This window comes from Rhineura floridana, chromosome 5 (genome assembly GCF_030035675.1).
Source record: "Rhineura floridana isolate rRhiFlo1 chromosome 5, rRhiFlo1.hap2, whole genome shotgun sequence".
Taxonomy (NCBI): domain Eukaryota; kingdom Metazoa; phylum Chordata; class Lepidosauria; order Squamata; family Rhineuridae; genus Rhineura; species Rhineura floridana.
The window spans coordinates 75,170,465-75,191,839 of record NC_084484.1 but is presented as its reverse complement, the minus strand read 5'-3'; the positions used below and the strand labels follow the sequence as shown (position 1 = coordinate 75,191,839).

At 41.9% G+C, this 21,375-nt stretch overlaps 1 protein-coding gene across 3 annotated transcripts in view; it reads left to right on the top strand.

The window, feature by feature from the left end:
- Positions 1-19,455, top strand: part of ASB9 (ankyrin repeat and SOCS box containing 9) — a 30,847-nt gene extending 11,392 nt beyond the window's left edge. For all 3 annotated transcript variants that reach the window (XM_061627168.1, XM_061627167.1, XM_061627166.1), the window contains exons 3-8: positions 6,531-6,610; positions 9,426-9,533; positions 10,993-11,143; positions 11,811-11,945; positions 14,176-14,367; positions 19,283-19,455. In XM_061627168.1, the coding sequence (XP_061483152.1) occupies positions 6,531-6,610; positions 9,426-9,533; positions 10,993-11,143; positions 11,811-11,945; positions 14,176-14,367; positions 19,283-19,407 (791 nt within the window). In that variant the 3' untranslated portion in view covers positions 19,408-19,455. The remainder of the gene's footprint in view (positions 1-6,530; positions 6,611-9,425; positions 9,534-10,992; positions 11,144-11,810; positions 11,946-14,175; positions 14,368-19,282) is intronic.
- Positions 19,456-21,375: the final 1,920 nt, after the last annotated feature.

Genomic DNA, 21,375 nt, shown 5'->3' with positions numbered 1-21,375 from the left:
TTTCTCCATTCAGATGGTTTCTGACATAGGGAAATGTTAAACATACAGAATCTCCACCTGCATTCTGAAATAGCTCATGTGATGCTGCCTTACGCTGAGTCAGATCATTCATCCATCTAGCCTAGTATTGTCTACTCCAGAGATGGGGAACTTGTAGCCCTCCAGATGTTGTTGGACTACAGCTCTGTGGCCATTGGCTATGCTGGCTGGGGATGATGGGACTTGATTCCAACAGTATCTGGAGGGCCATAGGTTCCCAATCCCTGGCCTACTCTGACTAGCAGCAGCATTTCAGGGTGTCTGGGACAGGCCTTTCCCATCACTTACTACCTGACCATTAGCTGAAATTGACTCTGGATCCTTCTGTATGCAAAAGATGAGCACTAACACCAAACTATGCTATTTCTTGGGCAGCCTTATGAAGGTTCTATCACATACTGTTCTGAAGATACAGACTGCATCACAGCTATAATTTTGGAAAACCCTTCATGGCAGACAAGTCATTCTTCTTGCATTTTCCTCTTGGTGTTGCTGTTAATCTAATGGGGGAAATGATGATTCTATTTGGATAAGACCCAGAGACATTGATGCTGAGTCCAGGATAACATATTATTATGTTTTAGGGTTTTAAAAAATAAGCATTGGCCTTGCATACTTGAGAAGAGATGCCCAGATACTAAAATTTGATCCCTCCTGCAGCTCTGATATATGTGATAACAGCAGAGTATGTAGTTCCCCAAATTATGTAATTTTCTTAAAAACTATTTTTTTTAAAAAATAGTTAAAATAGTTAAAAGAATTCTGATTCCTTTTAGAAAAGAGAGGTTTTAATGTTTTTGCTGGAGCTAATGTTGGCATCATGGTCTGATAGTTGCTATTATTGCATAGTCAAATGTCACTGAAACTTTTGAACAGCTAGACCCTCTGCACTCTTCCATTTTGTTTTTATACTCTCCTCATTCAGATAAGTTGTATAACACCGTTGATCTTATCATTCCCCTTGTGTAGCTAACATAATAGGTGATCTGTATGCCCCTCCCTAGAGGCAATACAGTAAGTTCATGGTCAGGGACCTAATTTTCTACACCCACTACAATGCATCAAAATGGACTGCTAGCAAGTCCCACACCCATAGCAGCAGCTCCCTCAATACTAGTTCTCTGGCAGCTGGGAATGGGATATCACCCAGGTGGTTAGATACAGCCTAAGGACTGTATCAGCGGATGATCTCTATAGGTATTAGGCTCTAATGTTAAGCCAGCCATAATTTTTTAAATGACATATTCATTTGATGTTTTCCATGGCAGTAGCTAAAAGCTGGAAATGAAGATTTAGATATAGGTCATAAATATGAAAGAACACTTGCCTGGGAACAAGAGATCATTTAGTCTAAGCCCCCTTCACTAAGGTGCCACATCTTAAGGTACATCATAAAGAGGTAGCGCAGTGCAAATGGTTGGAGTGCTACAGTGCAATCCTATGCATGTCTATTCAGAAGTGTGTTCAGTAGGGCTTACTCCCAGGTAAGTATGTATAGAATTTCAGCCTTACTTTTGGAACAGTGGGACTTGGGTCATGAAGACCACTGATTACCTTGAACCAATCACTGGCTGCATTCACACATAATAAAAATTCATGGTTTGTTTGAAATACGGTTTGTTCAACAAACCATGTCATCTCATATATGAGGAAACAAGCCATGATTTGTTTCTCTAAAACTTGGCTTGTTTTCCAGCTGCTCTTACCTTGTGTTTTTGAAGCTTGATGAGTATGAGCATCTGGGGTGGGGAAGACAGACAAGTCATGGTTAAGCAGCAAGGCTGTTGGGTTCAGCCATAACACCAAAGCATAGTTAAAAGAAAACAAGCCATCGTTCATAAGCCAACAACAAATTATCACTTCACATCATAGTTTGTAGGCAGAAAACAAACCATGATTATTTTGCTGGAATGGATTTGGACTTCAGACAAACCATAGTTAGGTTAAACAAGTGATGGCTTAGCATTCTGTGTGAACCAGGCCACTATGCTTCAGTCTAACCTCAGAGATAGTTTATTGTTGTTATAAGTAGCAGTAGTTTTATATCAGACAAACTTCTGATATAATGGGGGCCAGCTGTTTTAATTGTTTTGTTTTTTTATTATACTGTGATTAAGAAATCTGATTTAATTTATTATGTTTTAAAATAAGCTTGTTTTAACATGTTTGTTTTTCCTTGAAACGTAGGGAATATTCTGTTTAGTCTATTATGTATATTATGTTTTTTTCTTGTATTTCTTGTACTTAGTTTTATATGCAATGTTTATATTATGTTGATACTAAAGAGGATGTTTTGTTCAGTTAACTGTATTTTATTGTTTTTTGTAGTTGTTGTTTTAAGATGTTTGGACTTGTACACCGCTTAGAGTTTTATTTAAATATAAGCGGTATATAAATGGACTAAATAAATAAATAAATAATTTTTGTTGTTGCTGTTGTAGCCATCCTGAGCTCCTTGACTGATCACAAAGTAATTAGCATGGAAGAGTTCTTCTCAGTGAGAGTGACCAGAACTAAAAGGAACGTTTGAGGGTGTGGCTGAGATTCAACATAAGTTGAGATGTTCATCAGTAGTAACCTAATTGGCATGAAGTGGAGCTAAACATGCTTAAAGAGACAAGTGACTGAGAGGATATTTTAATTCTTTCTCAGGGAAATACACTGTTTTGCTGAGTACAGCAGTATTTCCAGTGAGTCCTTATTGCTGATGTGTATTTGTTTAGCAGTTTGGTTAATAGATATGTACCTTAACATTTTTATTATCAAATTGAGCACAAAACCATACCTTACCAGCAGCTGGCCCTTCTCTTGAGGACATTCCAGTATGATATCATCATCATCAGGGTGCATGTTACTCTACAGAGTACAAGAGGCCAGGCCCCTACCCCAAGGAGCTTACAATCGAAAATCTGTCTCAGGGAAAATAACAGAGGAAGGTGGAGACGGTGTAAGCAGGGAATGATTATGTAGTTGTTTCAGTTGCGCTGGTATAGGCTGAGTTACAGTAGGGCAGGAGAACCAGAGGGTTGTAACAAAGGCTTCACAGGACTTGACCACATTTGAGCATCATTTAACTGTTCATCCACTTCCTCCCATTTGAATTAGATCAGAGTAATCCAAACTTGCACATATTTAAATTTGTACATTTATTTATTATTTAATTTGTGTCCTACCCTTCCTCCCAGCAGGAGCCCAGGGCTGCAAACAAAGCGCTAAAAACACTTTAAAACATAAAAACAGATATTAAAATACATTAAAACAAAACAGTGTTAAAAACATTTTTTAAAAAACAACTTTTAAAAAAGGGTTAAAAGCATTATTTAAAAACTTATTAAGCAATTCTAACACAGACACAGACTGGGATAGGTCTCCACCTAAAAGGCTTGTTGAAAGTGGAAAGTCTTCAAAAGGCCCCGAAAAGATAGCAGAGATGGCACCAGCCTAATATTCAGAGCTTGGAAAAGTTACTTTTTTGAACTACAACTCTCAGCAGTCCAACCCAGTGGCCATGCTGGCTGAGGCTGATGGGAGTTATAGTTCAAAAAAGTAACTTTTCCAAGCTCTGCTAATATTTATGATATACATGAGGAGCAATTCCAATCTTTCCCACTCATATCAGTAGGTGTTTCCTTTTGTGTTTGTCCATGGGCTCATCCAGAGGACTGTATAATGTGCGATATGATCGCTTTGTGTGTTCATTATTTTTCAGTCATCCAGATGACCTCACGTGCTTTTGCACATTTTTGCGCGGTTAAATCCGCTTCAGCATTACCGCAAAAAATGTGATTTCCTTTTTTAAATCGGGAATCATCCGCTGTACCTTCAGGTGCTTGGATGCACTACCGCGGACTTTATAGCTGTGGGTGTTTGATGGGCGGTTCTTGGGCGGTTCCCCATACCCCTTCCCTCATTCTCAGCCAATCACAGATTTCCACTGTTGCGCATGTGCGCGAATGTCTGGGGAAAGCCCGGGAAAAAGGAACCAATGAGAGCAAAGGCTGCTGGACCTGAAGGGAGAGGCGAGCGCGTCCTCCATGCTAAGGACGGCAGAGTGACAGAGTGAGGCTGCAGGGGGACTCCGGCTGCCCAGGGGGGAACGGGCTCTCTCTCCCCCACCCCACCATTGCTCTTTGCCGAGGTGCTCCTAACTTGCCTCTCCTCTGGGCAACCTGCTCGCCGGCACACAGTGGGGGAAACTCCCTGATTCGGCTCGCCGACGCCCCCTCCATGCAACATAGCGCCCCTCCTGGCGCTCACCCACCCCCTTGAGCTCTGCGCACCCCTCTCCGATGCCCCCCGGCTCAGATCCTAGCCCTGCAGCAGAACTGCCTGGAAACCGGCATGGATGGGGCGGCTCGGAGGGGGTCCTAGCTGCTTTGCTGCTGCTGGCGGTGGTGGCGGCTTGCTGGCTGGTGCTGGGCACCAGAGCTGCACCTCCCCCCTCCCCGCTTTCCCCCCCACTCCTGCAAAGACCTGCTTGCTCTCCCTGTGTGTGTTTAAAAACAATGAACTTCGGCATGTGTTTCAGGAAAAGGGAGAGGAGCGGTCGCTTTTGCATAAAGGTAGAAAAGCATACAGTTGGTTTTGCGAGATATTGCAAAACAAACCAACCAAAATGCAGTAATTATTGACGTATAGGCACCTGGAGACCCCCCCCCCCGGCTGGCCCTGCTCCATAGTGCTGAGCGGCAAGGAACTCCATTACAGCCACTGGAAATTCAAACTTTCGCGCTCATACGTTCAAGTGCATGCACCTTGTGCTTTGTTGCAAAGGTGGAGAGGAGGATACGTCATATTTTTGCGGACCAATTGGCTGATGGGGAGAGTGTTATGGGCGGAGCTGGGAAAAAGCGAGAAGAAGTACAGGTCCTCTTGCTTTGTGTGTGGGTGCAAAAAAAGCATGGTTTTTTTTATTGGGAAAGAGCAAACAAACAGGCAAAGTGAGGACTCTCAGATGACGAACCGGATATGGAAAACATGGATTATCCTGCTCCGTTTGGATGAGCCCCATGTCTGCTAATTTGTTGGTTCTGACTTGCCAATTAAGTTTGACAGGACGTGCACGCAGATTGCTGTGCATACACCTTGTTTTTTAAAAAACTATTTTCCGACCAAGAAAGTGCACAAAAACATGCAGTCAAGTCCGGCAAATGTAAATTCTCAGTCAGTGCACACTTAACAGTGCTGTGCAATATCTGGTGTAGAAGTTTTTAATGTGGTTTGCTTGAGCAACTTTCTGATTTTGTGCAAATCTGAGGGATCCAATGAAATATATACTCCTCCATTCAGAAGTGTGCTGGAAAAGAAATGAAAGCACAGAGGAAATCATGGGTGTGGAAAGGGGAGTAGCAGAAAATGACGAATGATCAATCAACCAACCCAAAATCACCACAACAAACCTCTGAATTGAGTGGTTTGGATTTTCCCTAATATCAGATTATCCCCATGTTGGGAAAACCTGGATTTATAGGGGGACAGGATCAAGGCTGTTGTTATTTGAGGGTAAAATCATGTGGACTACACAAATTAAATGGGGACACAAACAGCCGTAAACAGGCAGTCAACTCCAGTATGGACAAGCCTGCAGAAAATAAGTGTTTTCAGAAGAGGTTTGAATGAAGTAAGAGAGTGGCATCGTGCAGGTGTACCAGGAGGCAGTTTCAAGCACATAGGGTATCAAGGGAGAAAGGAAGCAGGAGATGTTCAGATGGTGAGTGAGGCTTATGCAACCCACCCATCTATTTTTATTGGAAATTGCCTAGGATGCAGTTCTTATTTATGGTTCTACATGTGGTGTGAAGGAGCACAAGAGCTTGAGACTTGTTCCCACAACCTTCCATGTACATAAACCTGCACATTAAGGCTATAGCTAAAATCGTGCCACAGTTCATCACTTTCAGGTTGAGTCAAGTACTTACCTGTGGTAGGATTTCACCTATGGCCTTGGTGTGGAGGTTTGTGTACAATGGCACAAAGTGAGAGCAAGGCTCAGGTTCTTGGGCTCTCTCCTGTTACATGTAGAACCTTGAATGTGACCTTGATCTGGGGAGAGGGCCTCACCACAGAAGGGGAAAAGAAATCAAAATTCACAACAATGGATGTAGACAGTGATACCAACTTTAAAAGTTTCATGTGTTTTCTAGTGTGAAATATTTTGAGCTTTTCTTGAATTTCATTGCCTTGAGATCAAATTGACAGGTCAGGTAATAAAACTCATTTGCTTTTACGGACTGAAGCAGGAATGCAGTAATTACATTTACACACACAGATATCTTTTAACTTTTAAGAACCCAATTAGATAGCGGGAGATTTAGGCTGCAGTCCAATACATGTCTACTCAGAAGTAAGCTTCATTGGGTTCAATGGGACTTACTCCCAGGTAAGTGTGTTTTGGATTGCAGCCTTACTGAGCTACTTTCCAAAACCCAAGTGTAGATAACCTCATTTAATTGCATTCTTATTCCCAAACCTTGTTTCTCCTCTTAATGTAGATTTTGTTTCTGACTGGTCTCCTTTACATGATGCTTCCATTCATGGGCGGTTGCTTGCTCTGAAGAAACTCATCAATCAGGTACTGCACCATTAAGGAGATAAATATTCTGAATGTATGCTGTAGGCCAAATGAAGGATATTGCTTAGCAAAATAGACCAGTAGCACCTGGTGGGGTGGAGTTGCACATCTGGCTTCCTAACACAGAGGTCACTGCCAGTAGGAAAGAGGGCAAAGCAGTAGGGGATTTGGCATGGTGCAGCAGCAGAGCTGTCGCTGCAGTCATGCCAACCTCGCCACCACCTCACCCCTTTACCTTCCCTCTTGGTTACTGGCAGTGACCTCCACATTGGGAAGCCAGGGGAGCAACCCTGCCCCACCCCACTCCATCATCTGCTACTGGCACAGACTGCCGTGGAAGGTAATGACCCTTCCTTTGTTAGGGGCCATCTATCAGGGATGCTGTGGCAGTCATATCCTGCATTTGTAGGGTTGGACTAGATGGCATGCAAGGTCCCTTCCAACTCTGTGATCAGGGATGCTTCCATATTAGTACTTTTCTCTGTGTTCACTCACTTTTTATGAACATCCATGTTGTTGTTAGCCATTGCATTCTAGTGTTTTCTAGGTAAAATGCAATTTCAACACCAGCCTGTCCAGTGTCAGCAGGTGAAATACTGTTCAGGCTTTTCTGGGCTCCTGTGCCTTTAAACTGAACTCTTTCTCTTTGAAAGTTCAGCCCATTTTATTACTGAACTTTTTTGTGCTTTTGATCCTGGTCTGGAGATTACTAATGAATATGTTTCTAATGTACCTGCCAGCCCTGGGGAAAAGAAACTGACATTGGAAAATTTAGAAAGGCCATTCAATGAAGCATAGCAGAGATCTATTCACCACTTATCTTCAAGCCCAGATCAAAGATGGAGAAAATGTGGACCATTGATTAATCCAGTGCTAAATCCGAATTCAGCGGACTTCTTCCCATGCCTACCCACAAGTGTTTCTCAGCTTTTCAAAATCCAATACAAACAAGCCTTGGCTGAAATTAAAATTAGCTGTGAAGTAAACTAACATGTAAAACATAGCTGGTGGAAGATATATTATCCCCAAGTAGGAACCAATCTCTTGACAGATCTTATTCTATATTCCCATATTTCCTATAGAAAAAGATCAGTAGTGTCTAAAAAAGGTGTTGGCCTCTTTAGCTATAAATAACAGTGTAAATGTGTACATTTTCCACATCACAAGTGTGTTTCTGCTGTGATACTGAGAGCTGGTTAGACTTGCTCCATATTCATCCTATGCCCTATGCTAAACTTCAATAAAAAAAGGTTGTTAAATATTTTATTTCTTTATTTATTATTTTATTTAAATGGATTGCCCATCCTTCACTTAGGGCAAGTTACAACAATACCTCAGCTAGATCCTGAAGATGCAAGACGCTAACCTGGAAGTATACAGACTTACCTGCAAGAACCTCATTGAACCGCTGAATAACATGTATAAAATTGCAACTTTATAGTGGCATGTCTTTGGAGAAGACTTAAGAATACATTCTTTATCCTAACCATATTTTTCTTAATATTACTAAGGCTGTCACTGTGGAGCAATGCAGCATTAGTGCATGTGGCAAACTTTAATTAATGTGTTGGTTTTGGAGAAAAGAGTATATACTATGCACATTTGCTTTAATGATAATGCCTGATTAGCCATCATGTAGTTTCTATATTTACACTTCCAACCATGAATACCTCGTCCCATGTTTTATTTCAGGGTTTTTTTTGCATACTGCTTTTCCAATGGCATCTAAATTTTCCAAGCCTTTGAAAATGCACAGAATATTTGAAGTAGGGTTTTTCTAGCCACAAACCCTTTCTTTTATTCAAATGATATTTTGGGGGGAAACGGTGTCAAAATACAATGCAGTGCAATCAGAAGCATGTTTACTCAAAACTCATTGAGCTCAATGGGGCTACTTGCCCAGGAAGGGAAAGGGCTGTGGTTTAGTGGCAGAGCACATGGTTTGGATGCAGAAGGTCCCAGGTTCAATCCCTGGCAAAGACTTCTGGACAACCTGGAGAGCTGCTGCCAGTCAGTGTTGAAAATACAGAGCTTGACGGGCCAATGATCTGATTTACCATGAGACAGCTTCCTATGTTTCTATATGTCTCTTTTCTCATTTCCCAGCTCATAAAAATAGGGAATTAGCAAATAGAAAAAGAAAAAGGAAGTGCACCTGGAGACAAACAACCCATTTTGTATCCCCTGATTACTGTATAGTGAAGTGCATGCAGTCCCTACAATTCGTAAGGCAATTGGGCATAGACAGACAGGGGGATACATCTGTATCCTGCAGATATAACATTGCAGAAATAGGTTTGCATAACAGTAGTTCCATTTCTGAAATAAGAATCATTGTTTATTTATTTTTATTTATTTAATTTAATTTATATACCGCCCTAAGCCCAAGGGCTCTCTGGGCGGTGTACATAACAATAAAACAATCAGAAAATATATAAATACAATAATACAATTCAGTGTTCACTTCAGTGGGGCTAGTGCTACTAAAACAATGGTAACTAACTTCTCTGAGACTAATGGTAGGTCCAGTGCTTTGGGCTCCAACTCTGTACACAACACAGATATTTTAAAGTCTGTTTTTAAGATGTTTTTGGGTGTTTTTAGTGTTTTTGTTTGCCGCCCTGGCCTCCTACTGGGCGGAAGGGTGGGATATAAATGAAATAAATAAATAAACACTGACCTAGAAGTAAGCCTCATGGGACATCTCTGAGTAGACATGAATAGAGTTGTGGTGTTAACAACATGAAAGGTTTCAGAGTCATAGGGTGTGGTGGGGATCAGCCTCTAATTGTCATTTCTTTCTATTTTATATCAGGGGAGCAGTGTGAATCTTGTGACAGCAGATTGTGTGTCTCCTCTCCATGAAGCTTGCTTAGGGGGACATTCTGCTTGTGCCAGTGTCTTGTTAAAACATGGAGCTAATGTAAGTATTTGAAGATGTCTAGGATTTTGGCGCATGCAGGAATAAGAAGCACCTTGCCAGAAGATGGCCTGATAACTCGAGAAAGCGAGCTATACTGGTGATGACCCCACCCTACTTTCTCAGCATCACTTACCAATCTGACGTTGGGGGAAAAAATCCTTTCCTATCCCCCCCCTCCTGGGGCAATCAATTAATACTATAATTAATATTGTGGAATTGTACGTGCTATCTGTAAGGTTGCTGCTGATTGATTGCAGTAATTCCTTTCTAGAAAAAGGTGCCAGGGGCTCAAATCTCTCTGAAAGTCATGGCCCCTGATCTCAGATGGATGAGAATGGGGTGTGATTACATAGTACTGACTGAGCAAACTGCATACTGGTAATGCTCAGAAGTACTCTCTTATCTGTATTCTTGGGACTGAGTCTTAGTATTGAAAACAGGGCGAAGGGTCTGTTGTGAGGCAGGTGCATGATGTGTCCCCCACCAGCAACAGCAACAACACAGCCAACAATGATGTTATGGGTGAAACAGGCCAGCTTTTTTGAATTATAGCAGGTAAATGGGGTTGGCCTGGCAGTAGGGCAAGGATCTGCTTTTATTCTGCCAGCCTCATCTGGGGAAATATTTGTTACCCAGCTAGTAGTTAGGGGAGCCACCCTTGGGTGTTGGCCAGTGTTAGACCCCAAGTGTTATGTAAACCAATCCATCAGGGTTCTCCCTGGGGGTAGGGGCGTGCTGCATGAGGCCAGGCCCCTCCTGACCTGGGGGCGTGCCCCACACATACCCCCACTAAACCCCTTATGGGAGTCCCCTTTTATTTAATCCTGCCTAATGGCATTTCCTTTAAAGTTGTGACAGAAGCATATGTACGCCTAACAATTGGAAAGCAATCACTGAGGGATAGGCACAAAAGCTACTCAACTGAGAGCTAATTTGATTGATAGGAATTTTCCTATCTGGCCTGTTAACCAGCGACCTTTTTAAGAAAAGCTCAGTGAAACACTAAAAATGGGGGTAGGAGGGAAGGGAGACGGCTCATGAATAAAGAGACCAGTTACACCAAGGCCTTTTAAAGGCCTGGGCCTGACCAGCCCTTCCTAGTGCTCTCATGAGATAGCTTGGGATTGCGGGTGGTCCCATGAGAGCTGGCACAAAGGTGGGAGTTTAAATCCCCCTCCACCTGTTGCTGCCTTTGGCCATGCACTGCTCCTCAACAGTGCCCCATGTTTACAAGCACGGGGCTAGGATTTTTATCTTAAATGTAAAACTGGGTTAGTGGCGTATACTCATTGTGCGATTTATTGACCAAAATTTAACATGTAATGCCAACAAAATGAGTGAGGCGTGGTGGTGAGTAAGTAGTTAATTGCATGTTTGTTTGCCTCATGTATGTTAAAAAGTTCCACTACTTTTTAAAAAAAACAAAGAGCAGCTACATTGCTCGTTCTTTTCCTTGCAGGTAAATGTGGCTACTATTGACTGGAACACACCTTTATTCAATGCTTGTGTCAGTGGCAGCATAGACTGCTTGAACCTATTACTGCAGCATGGAGCCAGCCCACATGCAGTATGTGATTTGGCATCACCTATCCATGAAGCTGCTAAGCGAGGTAATTGTCAACAAGGTCATAGCTGCTGAACAAAAAAGAGGCAACAGTTAATTAATAAATGTATTCATTGTTGTCTCTACATGGGTTGTATACAAATCAAAAACCAACAGTGACACGTGTATGTGTGTGTGTGTGGGCACACACATCTAGTTAATGAAATCATCGTTTATGAAGGTAGCTAGTTTTCATTAATCCAGTTTAAACACAGTTTAGGGTTTGAATGACAACCAAATTTAAATTAGTCTAAGACAGAAGCTGAATGTTCCAGTTGCTGCCTTACAGCTACACCAATGGAGAGAGGGTAGTGTGTAAGCCCAAAGAAACAGTAGGCTCATTCTCACAAGAGTAAATTATGAGGTAGTGTTATGACTGAACACAGCCTCTATCGCACTGGCTTTTAAAAACAACTAACCTTGTCTTGGAAAGAAGATAATGGTGGGAAGCAGTGGTGGATTTCCTTTTGCAGGAGCAGCACCCCTCAATTCCACAAAATAGATTCATTAAAGTTGGGCAGATAAAGAAATCGGAATGCTAGAAAGAAAGGGAGAATGAACCTGGGGAGATGTGAAAATTCAGTGAATTTTTGCTGATTTGTGTTGGGACTACAATGTTTTAGTCATCAAGTTGGTTTTAATATTTGATTTATACTGCCTGTAATCCTTTAAAGGTCATACCAAATGTGTGGAATCCCTTGTATCCAATGGAGTCCATATTGATCACAACATAAAGCATCTCGGTACTCCGCTGTATGTTGCTTGTGAGAACCAGCAAGTGGACTGTGCCAAAAAATTACTTGAGTCAGGTAATTTAAAAAATATATCATATCCTATATTAAGGTTAGCCAACTTGGTGTCCTTTAGATGTGGACCCATCATCCCGGACCTTTGACCACACTAGCTGGGGCTGGTGGGAATTGTAGTTTAACAAATCTGGAGGGCAGCAGGTTGACTACCCCAATAGCAAACTCTTTCTCCAAATATGGATCCTTATGTAGCCAAAACAGCACCATCCATGCACAAAAGGGAGCTTATCAGCCAGCTTGGGGCGACTCCAAGATTTGCAGAAGTACAACAAATAATTTGTTTAAAAAAACCTAAGTGGAGGGATGGAACCCTAAAAACCCTAAAAATGAGGGCTGAATATGCTCAGTAGCCACAGGATACTGACTGATTGTTGTGGGGAAATAAACAGAAAATGGGGGGGGGGAGGGGGACTGGAATAGAGTATCTTGGAAAGAAGGCATAGGTAGAACACTGAAAAGAACACTCAGCACTGCAACATTTTATTGCAGGTCCCACTGGTTCTTCATCCATTATGACTATTGTCTGCCAACATGGCATTTTGGTGCTCATGCACCTCAGTTTGACTGTTTTTACAGCACTGAATGTGACTTAGGAACCTTGTTAGTGATTTTCAAAATCAGACATGTTTAACTGGTAGCATGAGGCTGGGCAATTTTGTCAGCCCTACTGCATTTCTTTCATGGAAGGCACTCCAGTATCAGTATCTCCTCATGGACTTCTCTAGGCCATGCTGAAACCAGTCATTCTCATACTGCAAGCAAGGGAAATAACAGTGATGTAAGAAGTCCACCTGCAGAATTTGTAATTGCTGCTATTGAAACAAAGGTTATATTTAAGAAGTTGGGTCCACCATAACACGTTTCTCTTTACTCAGAGGTGGTTATGGCCTATACAACACCATGACCACTCATATGCCCCTCCTTGTAGAATCATAGAATATAGAGTTGGAAGGGGCCTATAAGGCCATTGAGTCCAACCCCCTGCTCAATGCAGGTGGCTGCCTGCAGTGTTGGAGAGCCCCCCCCCAGGTAATTGGTTCCATTGTCGTACTCCTCAAACAGTTAGGAAGTTTTTCCTGATGTTTAGCTGAAATCTGACTTTTTGCAACTTGAGCTCATTATTCCATGTCCTGCATTCTGGGACAATCGAGAAGAGATCCTGGCCCTCCTCTGTGTGGCAACCTTTCAAGTACTTGAAGAGTGCTTCTCAATCTTACCCATCCAATTTATCTGTCACCTTGATGTAATCATAGATAGGAATACAGGCAGCTGCCTTATACTGAGTCAGACCTTTAGTCCAATTAACTCAGTATTGGCCGGCAATGACTCTCCAAGGTTTCAGTAAGGTGTCTACAAGCCCTGGGGCAGATGGTGTGGATTGAACCTGGGACCTTTGCATGCAAAGCAACTGAGACACAGTCCTTCCTCAAATCAGTAGTACAGAGTGTATTTTGCTCCTTGTGCAATTACACTAGGATTACAATTTTTCTTAATACTACTAGGAACATTCTCTTGTCTTATAGTAGGGGTAAGAAGCCAGGGGTGGGGAAACCTGTTGGACTCCAACTCCCATCAGCTCCAGCCAGCATGGGCAATGATCAGGGATGATGGGAGTTGTAGTTCAGCAACATCTGGGTTATGTGTGTGTGCACAGGTCCCTGTCTTATAGTAAAATATCCTATCTTATGAGTGATAAAGATTTCCGAGGAATCCATGTCAAGGGGTTGGACTGAGTGCATTTGCCAAACTGAGAGACTTGCACTTAAAACCTCAGTGAGTACCTCAACTCGGCTGAGCTGTAGCATGTTTTGCACACAAGTGAATCTTGCCATACACATTACCACAGCTGTCTGTGCTCTCTTGCAATATCAGACACCTGCCTAAGACAACCTACGTTGAATGACATATTTAATTGTTGGCTAATTATCATGGCTTCTGGCAAAAAACCCTGGAACCTCTACAGTGCAAAGGTGTTGATCGTTCTTTGTTTACAGCCCTTAGTCCTTTAATGCATGTTCAGTTTCCAAGATATCTTGGCCGTGAGCCTCAGTACATAAACAGGCTTGAAGCCAGTTGAAATTTAAACTAAAAAAAAAAAAATCTGTATGTATTGGAGGAATGTGTAGTCCTTAAACTGACACAGATTGTTCAAGTGGGCAAGAGCTAACAAAAGGAAAGATAGGAAAATCCAGCTATTGTTTTAACTATTTTGACTTTTTTCTTCTTCCAGGAGCGAGTGCAAACAGTGGGAAAGGGCTGGATTCTCCTCTCCACATAGCTGCTCAGACTTCCAACACTGACTTGGTTCATTTGCTCATTGACTTTGGAGCAAACACCAGGGCTGTGAATGCTGAGGGCAAAAAGCCAACAGAGCTGGTTCCAGCAAACAGCACACTGGTGCAGACGTTGCTGCAGAGAGAAGGTGCCCATTAACCTTTGTTTCATTCAAAATCAAAGTATTTAAGGAAGCTGAGGCAAGCTTTGAAAGGATGGTTTCCCCCTCAACTCCCAATATATTGTTAATTCTGCTTGCATCAGTGTTTGTTACTATATGCCAAAATAAAATTTAAAAAACTCTTACCAATATTTCCAGTCATTTACGACTACTGGTGCCATAATGTGGTGCTGAAGTTACAATAGGGAGTACACATGCCAACTGATACAGGACATACACGTGGGATCTAGATCTCAGAAGAAAATAGAACTTGTAACTCTGAAATCTTGATTATTAATATAGTCACACTTTGTAATTTTTGGTCAGAGACTAGTATCCATGCCAATGTTTCTAGATTTTTAACATAACACAAAAATAAGTTAAATGGGAAAGTGCTACAAGGAAAAAATTGTTGTAGGATATACCTCCAGTGTGCATCTTCATGTGTGTAAATAGCATTTGAATATTTTGCTCAGTGTATGCTTGTTGTGAAACTGGTTGATAGTGGTTCCCTGCCACTGTATCTGTATTCCAAACAAATGTATACCCACCAAAATAGAGACTCTTCTTCTTCTTCTTCTTCTTCTTCTTCTTCTTCTTCAGCATGTTGCAAGAATATAGCATATAGTATAAAAGATGAACAGAGCTACAGAAGTGTTATTTCAGATCTATAAGCAACCTTTGGGACATTCCTTATCATAGCTTTCATAACCAAAATTAATATTTCGTTTTGCATATTTTCACCATGAACATAAAACTAATATTGAATCTATTTTCCAGGATTGGTGACTATATGTATATATTTATATTTATATCTACAAACATATATAGACACATTATTTTCACATACTGTAGAATATACATTGTTTGATGCATATGACAGTTTTTTTTAATAACACTAGTGCATATGCCATATATAGGCCTGGTATGCTACAGTACATTCTTTCAGCCAGCATTGTTATATCCATGTGGGATCATTTAAAGGCATAAATAAAAGATAACACATAAATAGCTTACCACTTACTATCTGTGCATCATTATACTATTATGAAATGCTTTGAAGGTTGCAAGTATAAATCTCACAGAGAAAAAGATTTTTAAAGCTCTGTTAGCCATATTTTATTATCATGATTTGTAAGATATATAATGTTTACCTCACAGATGTTCACAATGTTCAGAAATAATATAACTGCTAATCAGAGCTAAATGGTGGTTATGAATGTCTGTGCTCAGTTCAGTTCAATTATGAGTGTTTTGACTTCAGTATGACAGTTATGATATTTCTGTTAGTACACATCATACATTCAAGTAATTCATTAATTGGCAAAAAAAAACCCTTGCAGTTTAAGAATGTACCTATAGCCAACAGATATTTTTTCTCAAACTTTTAAAAGCAGAGAAATTGGGTAGCTATAGTGAATGCACCAGGGGAGAAGGAGACCTGACCTCCTCTCTGAGATATTGTACTGCTCAACAAATTTATAAAAATGCAATCACAATTTGGGTTGGTCTTTCACAGTCCAATCCACTTCCTGTGTAGCTTTGAAGAATTTGGTAACATGTGCCTCTGAGCATATGGTAAGTGGTGGCAATACCTGCCATCTCCAAAGATGTTGAAACTGACCAAGAGGGAGGGAGAGCTGGAGTGGGCAGGGACAGGGGAGGAGGAAGAAGGAAGAGGAGAGGGGAGGAAGAAGGGATGGGGAGTGGGAGGGGGGATGGGAAAGGCAGGTCTGATCATTTGCATGCTTATTGAGTTCAATGGAATTTTCTCCTGTGCAATCATGCTTACGATAAGACTGGTAAGACTGACCATGGGGGAGAAGGAGAGGGGAGAGAAAGAAGGGGGAGGGGGAAAGAGGAAAGTGGGGATTGGAAACGGAGGGGGGAGTGGCAGGAGGGGTGAAGGAAGGGGGAGGGAATGGGCAAGAGGGAAGAGATAGGAGGAGGGAAGGACAGGTTTGATCATTTGCATGCTTTTTGAGTTCAGTGAGATATACTCCTGTACAATCATGCTTCCTTAGGTGAAACTGATCTGGGAGAGGGGAAGGAGGTGGAAGGGAGAGAAAAGGGGAGGAAGGTGAGTGATGGGTAGGGAGGGGAGGATATTGGGTGGGTGGGCACTAAGAAGAGAGAAAGCCCCTTTCCTTTCCAAAAGGAAAACATGGTGAACAATATCATTGTTTTTCAGGGCTTCCCCCACCTTTTTATTTTACAGCAGGCACATGTAGCCTCCCACCCAAATTTAAAGCAAAGCTACCAATGGCCACATCCACACCAGACCTTTATTTCTCTCTAGACAGTAATGGCTTCCCCCAAAGAATCCTGGTACGTGTGGTTTGTGAAGGGTGCTAAGAGTTGCTAGGAGACACCCTATTCCCGTCACAGAACCACAGTCCCCAGAAGGGGGGCTGACTGGCCACTGGAGCTCTGTTAGGGGAATAGGAGTCTCCTCTCAGCACCCTTCACAAACTACACTTCCCAGAATTCTTTGGGGGAAGCTATGAGTATCTAAAGTGAAATCAAGGTCTGGTGTGGGTGTGGCCACCTGATTAGCTAAGCTAAACAGCTGTAAGTCTGGCTTTTAGAACACTGACAGTTAGTTCTCACTGAGCATGCCCGACATTATCATTGAGTTCAGTGTTAAATTTCTTAAATTAATTAAACATCAGCCATGCATTTTTTTAACTTTTAAACTGCAGAAGATGAAGGTCAGAGTATGGGACAAGGTCAGGAATAGGATTATAGGTACTCTGTGAATATGGCTGATTTTTAATTAATTTCAACAAATTATGAGACCACTGACAGAAAAAAGTCCAAAAGGGGTCTGGATTTTTCTTCTCGTTTTACACTTTGAACTCTCAATTCTCTCTTAATGTTTTGTGTATTTTGAAAACTTAGAATTGTTAAGCAAGCATTTCTGGGATCAGGACATGAAAATGTAGAGGGTTGTTAAGCAAGCGTTTCTGGGATCAGGACTATTAAGTTTTGTAAGGTTTTGTTTTGAAATGAGCTTATGGGAAGCAGCAGAATGGCATGGGGGTATTTTCAATTTAACATTGCGGAATGCGAAAAATCCATGTTGGCTATAGTATACAGCCACTCGTGTCTGTATAAACAAGTACTGTTGTTTTCCACTTATGATATTGGGAATGAGCTGTCTTTCCTCCGAGATATCAGAAACTGCCACAATAAGAGACAGGATATTGGATGGTATGGTGTTCTATCTAGAATTATTGAAATAATGTATGCTAAGCAGTTCGAACAGTTGAAATGCACTATACATAAGTAATTGTTATGACTTTTTTAAAAGTCCATGGGAAAATTCAGAGTATATACTGGGCTCACATTTGGGTATTACATTATGTACTACCTGACGTTGGAAGGGAGATTTCCCCTGTTAACACTGGATTGTGGCCCTACAGGACAGTTTGCCCTTTCCTGCATGTTACTCATTTGCTTGAATCACCTAGAGTCTGAGATCTCTGTTCTGTTTCTTCTCATAGTATTGTTGCCTTCTGCTTGAAGTCCATTATGACATGGGTTGTGCATGTTGCTCTGTGAGGAGGGTTGAACAAGTTCTGATGGTTAAGGTTGGGAGAGAGAGATTTTTTTTGTTCCCATCAAATTCATTTTCTGCTTCATATTTGAGTGGAGAAACTGCAACCACTAATGAGAAGATAACTCTTTTTTGCTGACTGCTTCCACACTCAGCATTTACTGTGAAATAGCAAGGCTTTCTTTGCTTATTTGTACAGGGCACCTGCATGAAATTGTGATTAAAACCCGTTCTCCCATGTTTTTTCTTGTTTAGCTTCAAAATGTTTTCAGAGCTGAGAAAATCTGGCTTTTTTGTAACCCAATGAAACAGCTGTGCATTATCCCCCGATGATCTATTGTGCAGCTATTTAATACTTTTCCTGGCACATTATGACCTTCATAGAATATTCCATTTCCTTCCCTATGGTCCATTTCTCCTGCCTAGAAATCAACTCTTGCTACTTAACCCTTCCCTTTCCAAATAGAGTTGCCTTTGTATCAATTCCCCACTCCCCAACTGCATCAAGGGAGAGCCTGATCACAAATTCAGTGAGGAGTACCTATTTCTCTCTTTCCTCACATAATGAGAGCCGGTGTGGTGTAGTGGTTAAGGTGCTGGACTACGACCTGGGAGGCCAGGGTTCGAATCCCCACGCAGACATGAAGCTCACTGGGTGACCTTGGACCAGTCACTGCCTCTCAGCCTCAGAGGGAGGCAATGGTAAACCACCTCTGAATGCTGCTTACCATGAAAACCCTATTCATAGGGTCTCAGTCGGGATCGACTTGAAGGCAGTCTATCACCACCTCGCATAATGGTCCTGATGAAAATACCACCACTACCTGGGACTAAGGAAAAGAAAACTGCCTACTAAGGTTAAAAAAAATTATTTAGATTCCAGAGGTTTGACCTACTATTCCACTTCCAGCTTAAAGCAGTAGTACAGCAAAAATTGGGTGCTGCAAAATTGTCAACATATGGCAGTACCCAAAACGACAAGCAATATTTTTTTTCTTATTTCAGAGTAGATGACCATTTAACATCTGCTTTCATAACATAGTTAATAGCTTTGTTTGCTGTTCTTTCAGCCCATATTTCTCTCATGCAATAATTTGCTGTTGACCTTCAACAATATCTCTAGACTGGGAAAGTCAAACCCAAGAATTTCCTCACATATGTCTTGAAGCTTTCAGGTGCCCTGGGAAAGCAGAGAACTCAAAGCTTTTCTTGTTTAAATGCAGCTGCTCTGGCTCACAAAAAATAAAAGCTGACCTTGTTATGCAGCAACAGACTGAGTCCTGTGGAAAGGTGATAATAAGTCAATAATACCTTGCTTGTCTCTTCGGCCTTTTCCCCCTGCAGGGCCCTTCTCCTTGATGCAGTTATGCCGCTTGTGCGTACGGAGGTGCTTGGGATCTGAACAGCAGCAAAGAATAAGTGAACTTTTGCTACCAGATGAGGTGAAACTGTTTCTCCTGTATCTTTAAATGTTTTGTATTCCCTGATGGGTTATTAAAGTGTTGTTTCTTATGCAAGTACATTTGTACAGTTTACAATGCAAACACCAAAACAGGGCTTTCAGTGACATGATTCAACTCTCCTACAATTGTGTATTCTTTTTCACTATATATAAAGACCTTTTGGGGCCTGTGGGCACATCTGCAAACCCACAAATGTACACAGACTGCAGTGATGCACAACCATGCATTCATGACAACCACACATGCTGGCACTGCAGCCTCACACAAACATATTCACTCAACCCCCTGCCTGCAATTAGGCTTTGGGAAAAAGTGGGTTTGCTTGTTTTCAGTGGGAGGATGGGATTCCTGGAGAGTGCAGCTGTGGAGGCAAGAATTAACCTTTCCTCTAGAGCTGCAATTTCAAGAAACATTGGAACAATTAGGTGCGGGGAAGAGGGATGGGGTGACATAACATAGTGGGCATCAGGGAAGACTCTATGGATACGTATGTTCCCATGGCTGCCATGTTGACAATTCATGCTTTAGACATAAAAAAAAGTGGTATAGTGGATGTATATCTCAGGGGTGCATATCTCTGGCATTATTTTTTTCAGAGCAGGAGTGCTGATGTCATCTGCCAGAGCACGAGAATAACTGACAGACCCTCCTTGCTCTGGCAAATGAATGAGGTGATAATGAGCCTTTCAAGTCTGTGGTAGATTCAGCATGAAGCATAGAGAGAAGTCAGAGAATGAAGAAAATAATCAAGCAGAGGTTGGATACTTATGTCTTTTTCTTTGATGGGGTTCCTACATCATGCTAGCAGTTGAAATAACACTTTTTTGCAAGATTGTTTGCATTTCTTAGTGAAAGCTAAAGATGGTGTTTCATCTGGCTGAAGATCCTTTGTTAAAGCTTAATGTGCTTTACAAGTTGAATCTATGCCATCTGAGTTCAACAGAGCTTACTCCTAGAAAACTATGCAGAGACTATGTATAGGTGTGTGCGTGTGTATAGATAGATATAAATGGATCAACACCACTGCCTGCAGTTTTGGTCGTTAGGGATATGGCTATGCGGGCTATCACTGTGAACTCCTGCACTTACCAATACACTACTGAGAATTAATAGATATAATACAGGACAACTTTCAATACACACAACTACTTTTCTGTGGCATATTACTTTGGCCTCTCCCTCCCACCAAAAGTCACCCAAATGTTCTTGTTTTCTTATGGCCAGCTCTCAGATTTTGATTTTAACTCTATCAAAACACAGTGAAATTCCCTAATTTGTGATTCCTATGCAGAAGGATGGAGAAAGACAGAAAAAAGTTTTTCTTCTTAGAATAGAACTCTATCCGATAATAAAGGATGTTCTTTCAGAAATTATTTCATAATGTAATTCTAAAGCCAGCTCCATTTTCTATCTCTTGATCTCATGTGTATTCTTTTATAAGCGCCAGGGGTTGCCTCCCCCTGCTTACTTTGCTTGCCAACCCCACCTACTGTCACCAATGCCTGCCTGCCCCCCCAGGTCACCAAAGCTTTCCCCTTCCCCCCCAAGGGACACCAAAGCTTTCCTCTTCCCCCCCAGGGGTCACCAAAGCTCTCCTCCGCCCCCAGGGGGTTGCCAAAGCCCTCCCCTGCCCGACCTCAGGGATCACCAGAGGTCATCCTGTCCCCCACAGGTCACCAAAGCTTCCCCCTTTTGTGTGTGTGATGCTTACAAGAACATATGTATAGGAAGATAAGTCAGCACAGTACCCTTATTCTATATTATTCTGGCTGCAGGCGCTCTAGTTGCTTCAGAAGCCACCAGCCCATTTTCTCTGGCTGCTTTTTGAAATGACTCTGCCGACAGCTGGCCACATCTCCCTTTCCCGCTGCTAATTAGGACCACCCACAGCAAAGCATTGGCCCCATCGTTGTGTCTGCGTGAGCTTACAGCAAAGCATTTTCATTGGACGCAGCTGGAGTCGCAATGGGGTTG